This window comes from Phaenicophaeus curvirostris, chromosome 2 (assembly GCF_032191515.1).
Source record: "Phaenicophaeus curvirostris isolate KB17595 chromosome 2, BPBGC_Pcur_1.0, whole genome shotgun sequence".
NCBI lineage: Eukaryota > Metazoa > Chordata > Aves > Cuculiformes > Cuculidae > Phaenicophaeus > Phaenicophaeus curvirostris.
The window spans coordinates 93,281,901-93,294,964 of record NC_091393.1 but is presented as its reverse complement, the minus strand read 5'-3'; the positions used below and the strand labels follow the sequence as shown (position 1 = coordinate 93,294,964).

At 48.4% G+C, this 13,064-nt stretch overlaps 1 protein-coding gene across 8 annotated transcripts in view; it reads right to left on the bottom strand.

Annotated features, from left to right (window-relative positions):
* Positions 1-13,064, bottom strand: part of SLC8A1 (solute carrier family 8 member A1) — a 133,330-nt gene that overhangs the window by 14,665 nt on the left and 105,601 nt on the right. For 6 of the 8 annotated variants that reach the window (XM_069852912.1, XM_069852904.1, XM_069852907.1 and 3 more), the window contains exon 3: positions 2,329-2,435. In XM_069852912.1, the coding sequence (XP_069709013.1) occupies positions 2,329-2,435 (107 nt within the window). Of the gene's footprint in view, positions 1-1,897; positions 2,002-2,328; positions 2,436-13,064 lie in introns of all 8 variants that reach the window. The other 2 variants (XM_069852909.1, XM_069852911.1) reach the window with 1 other exon arrangement.

Sequence of the window (13,064 nt, the reverse complement as noted above, 5' to 3'; positions counted from 1 at the left end):
GAATTGCATGTGCAAGATCTTCCATTGGTCTCAGAGGTAATTCTGCCATGGGAGAGGAAACAAGATGTCCCATGTGCAGCTGCTACGGGCTTTGACTTCCTCCAGCTGCCTAATGGGGAGCAACAGCTCCAGCAGGCAGCTGCATTTCTGATGCATACGAAAGAAGACAAATCTGTGGCTAGGCTTGGCTCAAGGATCTTGTTGCTCAGCATTTTAAGTCTCCAAAAAAAAAAAAAAGAAAAAGCCTCTCCTTTAGTGCATCAGTGTGTCTCTGGTCTCTGAAGTGTAGACCCCATCATGGCTACATATCCCAAAGGTGGCACTTCACAGACGCTCTTGTCTCCAGGGTGCCAAGCACAAAACTAAGCACAAAAACCGATTAAAAAAATAATCATTGCATGGCCAAAGCAGCAAACAGCATCCTTTAAAAATCTTGACTTGCTTTCCAGCTAGTGACCTTGCAAAGCTGCGCTCCCCTTAGTTATATTTGTGACCAGGAAGATGAGGAACTTTCCTTCCTTTTCCTTTAATTTTTAAAAATTTCAGCTGGAATGTCATATGATTCTCAAGCCTGGAGCCTGGAAAGCATGTTTGCTGTTGCTGGACTCGCAAGGCTGAGCCCACTTGGATCCCTGTAAAACTGGACAAAGCTGGAGCCACTAAGCTGAGGTCTCCATAGGTCACTTTAACCTGTCAAGACTGGCTATGCTCCATAGATGCTACCGGCACCATTTAATGATAGAAATGCTGCCTGCAGAACCTCTGTGGGATTGTCAGTGCATCTGATTTTTCAGCCCTGCTTCTGCTATCTAGTCACATAAACCAGCAGGAAATCTGATGGAGGGGATGGAAATCTGATGCAACTGACCTAGAGAGCACCTGCATTGTAGGGGAACATGGCATTGCTGCTGGAGGCTTTTAGCCCGAAATACAGCAGCACGTCCCCACTGTGGACTGCTGGGGGCCCTCTCTGTCCGGAGCAAATAATATATTACAAGCCCATGCCTGCTGATGTGAGAGCTTATACCCCTGAAATTAAAAAGCAGCTCCACGGCAGACAGACTAAATGCTGCTGCCAATTTTTAACAAAGGGTTTAATAAGGTCTGTTACAGGGCAACTAATTATCCTAAATAACTCTAAATCTGCTTCTTGCTCAGCCACCAATAGCACACAGAATTAGCTGTTGCCATTAATTTTCACTTAATTTTCTAGCAGAAAAAATGCATGGAAAAATAAGTTAACTCTGTCTTTTGGGGTAGGTTTGCAGTTAGTGTATAAATGTGATGAAAGAGGAAATTGTTTTTATTATTCCTCTGAGAAGCTATTATCCAGTGCAGAGCCATGAAACTTCAGTTGAGTATAACCTGATTTCTCTGAGACTGATTGCATTTTATGGTATTCATGCTTGCGCTGTGATTCTCAGCTATTTTCAGATCCTAGTGCCAGTATAAAAAGACTAAAATTACTGCTCCGGTCATGCATTTTATTTTAAATGAAGGCTATTTTATTTTATGATAAAAATTATGTGGTGTCACCTTTTTACTTCTTGAGACTGAATTTCCTGCTTGATTAAATGAAGGTGTAGCTGTCAGGTGCCGGGGCAATGCCTGCAAAATGTCTCTGGGAGCTAGCAATGCTCATTGTCCCCTCTTCAGGTGCTCTGGGGCCCTCCTGGAAGCCTGCCTTGCTCCCAGGGGTCCTTGCGTGTGAGACAGAGTCCTCCCCAAATGAAAGAGGAAAGAAAACAGAGCAAAAAGGTGCAGTAGCCAAGCTTCAAAGGAGGGAGGGCAAAACAGCCGGGAGCCAAAGTGCGAGGAGAAAGGAGTGTGAGAGTAGGGAGACACAGATAAAGCGGACGGCAGCGTCTCGAGAACTGGTCTGGTTTTACTCTCACACCTTTCATTCCTCGTCGTAGCCACACCGGGTCCCCAAGCACAAGGAAGAAACTGCACTCTTTCTCATATTCCTCACGGTCAAGTATTCTAAGGGTAATGATTTTCCTGTGGGAACACAAGACAAAGGCAAACACATGATTGGCATCACACACACATGCAGTTCAGTTCCGCCTGGGTGCCATGGTGCCGGAGATGGTTGGGTGGGGGGAAGCGGCTGCACATCCCCTCTGGGGCATATGGGGAAGGGCAGGAGGATCCCAACCACCTGCTGGTGGGCTAGGGAAAGGCTGAATTCAGGGGGGACAGGAGTGTCCTCGGTCCTGCCCTTTTCCATAGGCATTGGGGATGTGAGGTCTGTGTTGCAGGTATCAGGCATGAGTGAGCCAGACAGGGACACACAGGCTGCGCTCAGCCCTGGAGCACGTCCCCCACCTTTCTTCTCACTCATCTCGACCAGCCGGGGCTCCCCGATCTCTAGGTAGAAGGTCTTGTTTTTCTCATATTCCTCATCATCTATCACCTTGATTGATATCGTTTTGCTGGAACAGAGAAGAAGAAATAGAGATTCAAGAGTAAGTGGGGAACAGGGAGGAAGAAAGGAGACAGGGAGAGGAGGAGGGTAGAAATGGCAGGAGAAGGGAGCTGCAAATAGAAAGCAGTGGGCTTGGTAGCACAGGCTGGAGGGGTAGCAGAGCTGAAAGCAAAGGACAGGAGCCGGTGGGTTGAGCTTGCCTCAGGAGGAGCATGGATCACAGGGTCAGAGCACCATGCAGCAGCTCACAGGGTGCTATCCTCCTCAGCTGGGCAGGATGCAGCCTGGACAAGCCTCACCTAGAGCTGTCTCAGCCCGCGGGCAGCAAGACATGTTGCTTTCCAAATGAACAGCCCCTGACAGCTCGAACACACCACATTGGCTCCTGGGGGCACGATCACTGGGAAACAGCACAAATCAAGCCCCTGAAAGCATGATGCACTGCTTAAACCAGCCTCTGCGTACGGAAGAGGCTCTGTCTCGCTAGGCCCAGCAGATCCACGCACAACATCATGATCAGCTACTCAGTCTGAGCTTCGGAGGCTCCAATTTACAAGCTTGAACAGGATGGTGGGTTTAGGACTTTTTCTGTGGAGGGAACATAAGGGAAAGATGGTCATTCTGGTTAGGGCAGACGGATGGAAAGCTTCACTGACAGCGAGATTTGACTTCTTTATTTTCCTTAGCAAGCAGCACATCCTTCCCTGAAGTTTGGTTGTCCTCTGTTTGAGATTCCTGCAGCAAGTCTCTCTTCTCACGTGGCCCTGGGTTGCTCAATTTGCCCCTGCAACATCAGCAGGGCAGGTTTGAAGTCAGAGCCCCAGTTCAGAGCGCAGCCGTAAAACACAGACCATGAAGGGCAAAAGCCTCCCAGGAGGCTGCGGCCACCAGCAAAGATTTGCTCATTGGGGTACTCAGTAGAGTGAAAATTGAAAGAAAAAATTGCTTTACCAGGGGAAAAAGCTAGCATGGAAGAAGTTTTGTAGCTCTTTCCAGTGATTCATGTAAGCAGCCCAAAACCACCCATCCTAAAGCTGCTCATCAGAAGGTTACCAAACCCCCAGGGTACAGGAGGATATTACACAGGGCAGGACTACTGTGGTCTTTCATACAGTGCAAAGCTCTTGCAAAGACAAGATAGGGGGCAGAAATCCAGCAGCACCTGCTCCTGCCCAGAGTGCCCTGCTCACTGTTATGCACGTGTGGCATTGCTGCTGAGATAGGACCTCCTCCTGGCTCTGACCTTGTCGCAGACAAGAAATAAGAAGGCAATAAAAACAAGAAATAAAAAGGCAATGCAGTGACTGTCTGCAGCCCTCTGCTTGCTGCTAACCTCCTGGCTGGGTTTCCTTTTTCCCCATGCTTGATGGCACCGCCCTCCTGAGAATACTCTTACTTAAACAAGCTTCCCAGCTGCGCTCCCCTTGCCCAAGCCTGTGTGCCCCATCCTTTGAAGAAACACCAAGATGGTCTCCCATCCCTGACTCCTCTGTGCTTCCCATGGGCAGCCAGCAAAAGTCCAAGCAGCCCTGAGGCTGCCTCCATATATGATCAAGGAGGATCTGCTGTTCCTGGGAGGTCTCAGCACAGAAAACCCATAAATGTGGAAAAAAGCCATGCTCTAGGGGAGTGAAATTCAGGCCATGCTGCCGTAATTTCTGGCTTTTTTCTCCTCTTTGCATGTCTGTAATGCCACCCAGAGCCCCTCTGTTAAGCTGACAAGTATTTGGCAGCAGAATCGACACTCATTCTCATTCAGAGCAAACACGGCCAAGCACTCGGAGGAACAGCCACGATGATTTCTTGTGCTGTTTGCTATGAGTAAGAAGTATATAAAGTTTGCCCTTCAGGCGTATAATGAAACCATTTACTCAAGAGCAAGCAATGGCTGTGTAAAGGGTAACAATGGAGCATGTCTCAGTGTAATTGTATTTTAAAATGAATATATGTAATAATCTGTTCTGTTTGTAATTATTGCTGTTACAGTTTTGTACATAGGAAAAATGGTTACCAAGCATGCAGCTGATCTTGCTTTGCATTGATGAGTTAGGAGAAATTCCTTGAATGCTGTGTTCAGTTCTGGGCCCTTCACCACAAGAAGGATGTTAAGGCTCTGGAGCGAGTCCAGAGAAGAGCAACAAAGCTGGTGAGGGGGCTGGAGAACAGGCCTTATGAGGAACGGCTGAGAGAGCTGGGGGTGTTTAGCCTGGAGAAGAGGAGGCTGAGGGGAGACCTCATTGCTCTCTACAACTACCTGAAAGGAAGTTGTAGAGAGGAGGGTGCTGGCCTCCTCTCCCAAGTGACAGGGGACGGGACGAGAGGAAATGGCCTCAAGCTCCGCCAGGGGAGGTTTAGGGTGAACACCAGGAAAAAAATTTTCACAGAAAGGGTCATTGGGCACTGGAACAGGCTGCCCAAGGAGACGGTTGAGTCACCTTCCCTGGAGGTGTTTAAGCCAAGGGTGGACGAGGTGCTGAGGGGCATGGTTTAGTGTTTGATAGGAATGGTTGGACTCGATGATCCAGTGGGTCTCTTCCAACCTGGTGATTATATGATTCTATGATTAAAAACCTAATGAAGGATGCAAAAATGCTTTCAGCCAAGCTATCAAAGAGGACCTGACAGAATTAACAGAATTGCACAATTTCAAAAACATTGCTAACAAAATCAGTAATTTTCCTGATGTCTCCCATTAAAATGTATGCTGCACCCTGTCCCTATATATGAAAAAAAAGCCTTTCTGAGTGAAGATAAGTAAAAACGCTACCTTCATCAGTTCTGATGGCAGCAGAGGTATCAAGATGGGTATGGAGACTTCTTGTGGGTATGCTCTGGGTTGCCATGTGTGGCATTCCTCAACGCCCTACAAAATATTTCTCACTCACAAAAAGAAACGTGGGTGCCAGTTTTTTTAACTGCTGCGCCGGATGCTTAGACACAACACCAACAGGACTTCCTCAAATAATGCAGCCTTGGGGCTTAAAGTGCCATTGCCAGTAGGTGCTGCTATTATGCAGTTTTCTGAGTAGTCTTTCTAGGGTGTGAGCAAGTGCTCTGTGTTGGGTAGACATGCACACTCATGCTGTTTCTGCTGTACAAGGCTGTTGGGAAGAAGGGTGGAGGAACACCACCACTACTTTTTTCTCTTCCCAGAGATAAGGATTTTGCCCTAATGGTGTTTGAGATAACATCTGTTTGAGAAACTGCAAGTATGCTGAAATGATGGAGGCTATTCTTAGAGCATGCCTGATCTCCACTGCACTGCCTTTTGCCTGCTGCAAAGCCCCTCCGCAGGGTCCTGCACACCTGAGGCCGAGCGGCAGGGTTTGATCAGTGGAGGAGGAGGCAACTGCACAATTTATCCCGCATTGTAAAAACTCCTTTCTGCTGTAATCTGGGACATGCATTGATGACAATCTGCTCTTGCTGGACCCTCTGACATGGTCTCTGCTTGTCACTCCTCTCCCAGGCAGAAATTTGCAGCACGGGCTGTGATGATGTGAGCAGCATTGAGCTATGGTGGGGCTGCCCATGAAGGCAGTGGGTTGGAGCACACATTCCTGGTGACCTCAGCTAGTCCCATGCTCCCATGGTGCAAATGAGGCAGGTCAGGAGCACCTGGCAGAGCCAGAACAGCTTGCTCAAGGAGAAACGTGGGCTGCAGTGCTGAGCACAGCAGCTGAGATGTCTGTCTCCTGGATGTACCCTATCTGGACACAGAGGGATGGAGTATGCCGACACACAAAGTCCTGATGGCACAAGTAGGTGCTGAAATTGGCATTTAACATCTCTCTTCTGGTGGCTGGGGGACTCTTTCAGCACAAGACCTGACAGTACTTGTGTAAACACAAAACAAAAGGGATGCTGTATAGCACCCTGAAATCCCCACCGCTGAGTCACTGCAGGGCCAGAAACCAGGAGTCCCGAATCCATGAAAGAGAGGAAAAAAATAGAAGATCAAAACAGATTACTAAAGCAGCCTCTAAACCACTACACGTTTTCTTCACCTTGTAAAAATCTGGGGCAATCTAGATGGTGCTTCCAAGCTGTCCCTCAAATCACAGAGGTCTAGAATGACCTTTGATTTGAGGACAAAAGTGGCATTTCTGCCATAATCTAACATCTCTAGGAGCTGGGTATTTAGGCTAAACACTTAAGATCCCATGAGTGTGCAATACCACCTTGAAAAAGCTGGAATCTTTTTTCCTGTCCTCCCCTTCAGTTGCACTACAGGTGACAAACTGCAAGTCCTGGAGCATCTCTCCAACAGATTTTGGTACTTGGGTCTTAGAGGTCCCTCTGCTGAACCAGGCTTCGTGTTGGCCTATGCCATGAGGCTTGGCACACCTTCTGCCTTCCTCCCTGTCTGCTGCAGGGAGCCCCGGGGACACCATGGGGCAAGTTTGCAGCAAACTACTGCTGCTGCTGGGGTTTTCCTTCCATTAGTGTTGAGTTCATTTTGTCTGAGCTAAAGAGCCCTGGTCTGACACGAAGGCTGAGAGCACCCATGGTACATCCAACTGTCTGCATTTCTGTACCAGGTACATATGTAACGAGCTAGCACAATCTAGCACAGAGTGATGGGAGCAGAACAAAGACCAACAGGAGAATATTTCTCTACAAGTATTTTTTTGTTCAAGGCCACATAGAATCATAGAATAACCAGATTGGAAGAGACCCTCTGGATCATCAAGTCCAACCATTCCTGTCAAACACTAAACCATGCCCCTCAGCACCTCGTCCACCCGTGCCTTAAACACCTCCAGGGAAGGTGACTCAACCACCTCCCTGGGCAGCCTGTGCCAGTGCCCAATGACCCTTTCTGTGAAAAATTTTTTTCCTAATGTTCAGCCTAAGCCTCCCCTGGTGGAGCTTGAGGCCATTCCCTCTTGTCCTGTCCCCTGTCACTTGGGAGAAGAGGCCAGCACCCTCCTCTCCACAACTTCCTTTCAGGTAGTTGTAGAGAGCAATGAGGTCTCCCCTCAGCCTCCTCTTCTCCAGGCTAAACAACCCCAGCTCTCTCAGCCGCTCCTCATAAGACCTGCTCTCCAGCCCCTTCACCAGCTTTGTTGCTCTTCTCTGGACTCGCTCCAGAGCTTCAACATCCTTCTTGTGGTGAGGGGCCCAGAACTGAGCACAGTATTCGAGGAGCGGTCTCACCAGTGCCGAGTACAGAGGGAGAATAACCTCCCTGGACCTGCTGGTCACGCTGTTTCTGATACAAGCCAAGATGCCATTGGCCTTCTTGGCCACCTGGGCACACTGCTGGCTCATGTTCAGTCGCTGTCAACCAACACCCTCAGGTCTTTCTCCTCCAGGCAGTTCTCCAGCCAGACTTCTCCTAGTCTGCAACACTGCATGGGGATGTTGTGCCCCAAGTACAGGACCCGGCATTTGGCCTTGTTAAACCTCATGCCATTGGTCTCAGCCCAGCGGTCCAGCCTGTTCAGATCCCTTTGCAGAGCCTCCCTACCCTCCAGCAGATCAACACTTCCACCCAGCTTAGTGTCGTCCGCAAACTTGCTAAGGGTGCACTCGATGCCTTCATCCAGGTCATTGATAAAGACATTGAACAGGGCTGGACCCAGCACTGAGCCCTGGGGAACCCCACTGGTAACTGGCCTCCGGCTGGAGTTAATTCCATTTCCCACCATCCAACTAGTTTTCCACCTAGGAGAGTGTGCGCCTGTCCAGGCCAGAGGCTGACAGTTTCTCAAGCAGAATGCTGTGAGAAACTCTGTCAAAGGCTTTACTGAAGTCCAGGAAGATACATCCACAGCCCTTCCCTCGTCCAGTAGCCGAGTCACTTTGTCATAGAAGGCGATCAGGTTAGTTTGGCAAGACCTGCCTTTTGTGAACCTGTGTTGTCTGGGCCTGATCACCTGGTTCTCTTGGCATGTGCTTCATGATAGCACTCAAGACCACCTGTTCCATGACTTTCCCTGGCACTGAGGTCAGACGGACAGGCCTGTAGTTCCCTGGGTCCTCCCTGCGACCCTTCTTGTAGATGGGCACAACATCAGCCAGCCTCCAGTCCAGTGGAACTTCCTCAGTCTTCCAGGACTGTTGGAAGATGATGGAAAGGGGTTTGGCCAGCACATCTGCCAGCTCCTTCAATATACATCCGGCCCCAGAGACTTGTGGGTGTCTAGTTGGGCAAGCAAGGCTCTGACCAGCTCCTCTTGGATCATGGGAGCCTCATTTTGCTCCTCTAACTCCTGGGTTTGTACACAGAGGGAACAACTTTCTTTACAATTAAAGACTGAGGCAAAGAAGGCATTAAGTACCTCAGCCTTTTCCTCATCCCCTGTCACTGTTGTTCCTTCTGCATCCAATAGGGACTCTATGGTCTCCCTAGTCCTCCTTTTATTGTTATTCTATTTATAGAAAGATTTTTTTGTTATCCTTCACAGATTTTGCCAATCAACATGAGAAAATGGACGCAGTACTGGGCAGAGGTGTAAGGAGCTGGGACTCCCAGCCCTCCTATCTCCACTAGACTCTTCTCTTTTGTTGGATCAGACAGCACCAGGAATGACTAGTGACAACTTACAAGGACCTCTGCATTCATTTCAAACCTGAATATCTGCATAGTCACAGCACATCAGTGGAAATCCTCAATATACTTGCCAAAACACTGCTGTTCCCAATCTACGCTGTACTGCTTAGTTACATGAAATGGCACAAACCCCTCTCATGACCTGGACAAGGAATCAGCACTGCAAAGATGAAGGGAACTTGCTGTTGCTAGAGCACAGAATCATAGAATGGGTTGGGTTGAAAGGGACCATAAAAATCATGTAGTTCCAATCCTGTTTCCATGAACAGGAACACTTTGCACTGGATCAAGTTGCTCAATCCTCATCCAATCTGGCCTTGAACACCTGAAGGGTTGGGGCTTCCATGACTTCTCTAGGCAACCCGTTCCAGTGCCTCATCATCCTCGCAGTAAAAATCTTTTTCCCAATATCTAATCTCAATCTCCCCTCTTTCAGCTTAAAACCATTACCCCTTGTCCTATCCCTGTACTACCCGATAAAGAGCCCCTCCTCAGATTTCCTGTAGTCCCCATATAAGTACTGGAAGGCTGCCCTAAGGTCTTCCCAGCGTCTTCTCTTCTCTAGGCTAAACAACCCCAACTCTCTCAGTCTGTCCTTGTATGGGAGGCGCTCCAGCTCTAGGATTATCTTCATGGTCCTCCTCTGGACTCGCTCTAACAGATCCATGTCCTTCCTGTGCTGAGGACTCCAGAACTGCACACAGTCCTCCAGGAGACATCTCACAAGAGCAGAGTAGAGGGGGAGAATCCCCTCTCTAGCCCTGCTGTCCACACTTCTTCTGATGCAGCCTAGGATACTGTTGGCTTTCTAGGCTACAAACGCACACCACTGGCTCATGCTGACCTAGCTGCTCCCTTGTTTGCCTCTGCAGCACACAGCTCTTCCAGCTGGGGCAAGCAGGGGGTGCTTTTATGCACTTAAGCAGCCTCATAGCTCAAATTTCTAACAGCTACTAGAGGAGGAAAGTTGTTTTGCTGCTGGGAAGGAAAAGGAGAGGATCAGGCTTTTCTACCACCAGCTAACAACAAAATTGCACCTGATGGTGAGGAGGCGATAGCCTTGCATGCAAAGAGACACCCCGGTCTGTGGTGGAAGTGTTTCTCCCAGCTGCAGAGCATGTGTGCCTGGCAGGGGACATGTGAGAGGGCAACATGACACCTGCTCAGTCAGTGCAGGGATGCAACTTCCTGAGGGACAGAAGATGCACAGAAATGGATCCGATTACATGAATGACCTTGTGTCATTTTCACTGTTACTCAGTGGTCTCTGACAGATGAGAAGGGTTCATTAGGGTTTCTCTCCCTGCTGAGGGGATCGGTCTTTGTAAGATGTCCCATGAGTCACCCATGCTTGGTCTTTTGCAGAACCAAGCTTTGCTGACATGAAATGTCTGTACTTGATGAAAATTTTGCCTGAAACATGCTGCTAACATGACATGGAGGGCAAAGGAAAATCTGCCTGAAGCCAAGCTTGATGCATGCTCTGGCAAGTATGGATGTGAGCTGATTTTATGTGGCAGCCTGGTTCACTGGCCCAGGAGCCATATCTGCATGGGGCTGCACAGTCCAAATGCCTACCAAAATCAGAATCAAGCACACTAGCCTGGACACTGCAAACCAAGGGAGGTGGAACCCTCTATCATGCTCTCTCCTCTGGTGCCAAAATTCACCTGGTAATTCTTATTTTCTTGGTTGCCTTCCACATCTTCCTTCGAGGCTTGATGAATTAATCTTTGTAAGACCACAGGGCTGTCATTATCATGGCTGCCTAAACCCTGGCGTCAGGACACATTGAGTTTAAATGATGTCACATAGCTTAAATACATAACGCTGGCCTGATCCATAGCATCACTACCAGGAAAATCATGAAGAATGATCCAACCCACTCTCCTTGGCCTCGTGGAGATACAAGACATGGGAAGTGGTTTGCAGAGACAGGAAGCCTGAAAGCTGTTGCTGCTCGAACAGCTGAGAGATGACAGGCACAGCTGATGCTCAGTGTCCCAGAAAAACACCTTTCAGGAATGACAACTGCCAGGTAAGCTGATTTCACATGCTACACTGAATGCTGCTTGACTCTTTTCTTAAGAAGACCATACTGGACAGCATTTGTCAGACCAGAAATGCTTTTTTTGGTAATCCTCAATGTTTGCTTTGTTGCAGCCTGGTGAACACACTTCTTCATTCCTGTGCCAATGTCACATTTTGCAAGGGGTCAGCTAGGCAAAGATGCATAACACTCTCTTGATCTGCTCCAAAACAAGACCTGAGTCCTTGGTCATGCCTAAATGATTTGTTGCCCCAGGACAGCTGATGGCATGGCCTCTCCTCTTCCAGTGGCTCTGCATATGGTAACACCAGGGCATAACAGTTCTAAGCTGTTCTTTCCCAATCCCATTGCAATCTGTGTCTAGGATGGTGAGCCACGGTCCCAAAAGTGCCCTGAGTGCTTGTTGGAGACAAGATCGTTGAGGATGAAACAGGGGAGATGCCATCTAGATCACTACCTGGACCTCCAAGGACAGCATGCACAAACAGAGCAATACAAGTGACAACCACTGGGAGGGAAAACTTATTTGATGTGAATTTGATTAAAACCACTCCCAGTAGCAATTGCTTAAGGCATCTGGGAAAGCTGACAGAGCAGAAATAACTTCTCCCTTGTCTTCGTACAACCCTGCCCATTCCAACTAAAAACTGCCATTAGTCCCTAAAAATTATGTAAGCAAAGGATTGACTGCCCAGGGCTCAGCTCAGCCCAACATCATTGCTCAGTGCAAAACCCCTGCAAATTCCATTTCTAAGTCTGCCAAGTTCAGAGCCAAAATCTGGCATTTGCCCCCATTTTGCCTTTCTGGGATTTTCTCCTCCAGACTGGCAGGTCAGTTGGGTCTGCGGGTAATGCAGGCAGGAAGCAAAGGGGACATAAACTTGGCTTCAATGTTTCATCACGCTCCATTGGCAAGATTTGCCCTGGTTCACATGGAGCTGGGTGATGAGGGGTGGCATGTTGCAGGGAAGAGATGTGTGCTGAGCTGAGAAGGGGTCAAGGCTGAATTTGAAATCCCTGCTGGAAAACTTGAAGTAGAAAACAAGCATGGTGAGGAATAAAATTGTGAAGGGATTTGGGTGGGACAGGACCTCTGGGTCAAAGCCCCCTTCCTCTCCCTGATTGTCCTCAACACGTTTTCCCCAAGAAAAGCAACTGGAAAGCCATACAAGTGCTTCTTGCTTCTCTATGCACCTAAATATGTATGTGGATTTTCTTTACAGTCAGGTCCCCCCTTACAGCAATAATTGCTCTAAATTTTCAAATAAATATTAGTTGCTCTTCCCTGTGTGCACCTGGCGTAGTTGCTATGACAATGCTCTTCAAACAGGAGACATCACTCTTATTAAGATGGCTTTGGCACCCCCTAAAATGAATTTCAACAAGCAACTGCCAACAGCAAGGACAATTCCTCAGCCTTGTAAATGATTTAGCAAACTTTGCTGCGTTAAAGTCGACTAAACAAAACAGTGGGGACCATGCAAAATAATAGGTCAATAGGTCCATGTCTAATAGTATGGTTTCAGCATCAGGAATCAAGATTCAAGGAAGCCCAAAATATGTCTGCTGTACATCAGTTGCTCCAGTGCTGCCACTGCAGCAAGATTTTATATCAGTCATAGCTGTGCCTCCCTCCCAGGGAAGGCACATTGCAAATCCCGCTTGCCTGGGTTTCAGGGCAAGGGAGAATTTCCCTTGTTTGGAAAGACTGGACAAGGGGTCTCAATGTCCTCTGCCAGGGCTGCTGTCAAGTAGCTCTGCTGCTGGAAAAGCAGCTGTACATAGGAAAAGAAGGAGAGGCTGAGGGGATGCTCTGTGACAGCAAGCGGCATGCCACAGAAATTCAAAGCACAAACATCAATGTTGAACTTGCAGGCTCCCTTTCAGGAGCAGTATCCAGCCTCCTTTTAACTCCATGCTCAGTCAGGGATGCATCTCAGTCCTGTTAGTTTGGGGCCAGACAACAACTTTTCATGGCACTCCACCTTGGAGTGTCATTTGGAGACACACCACTCTTGGAGTGGTGA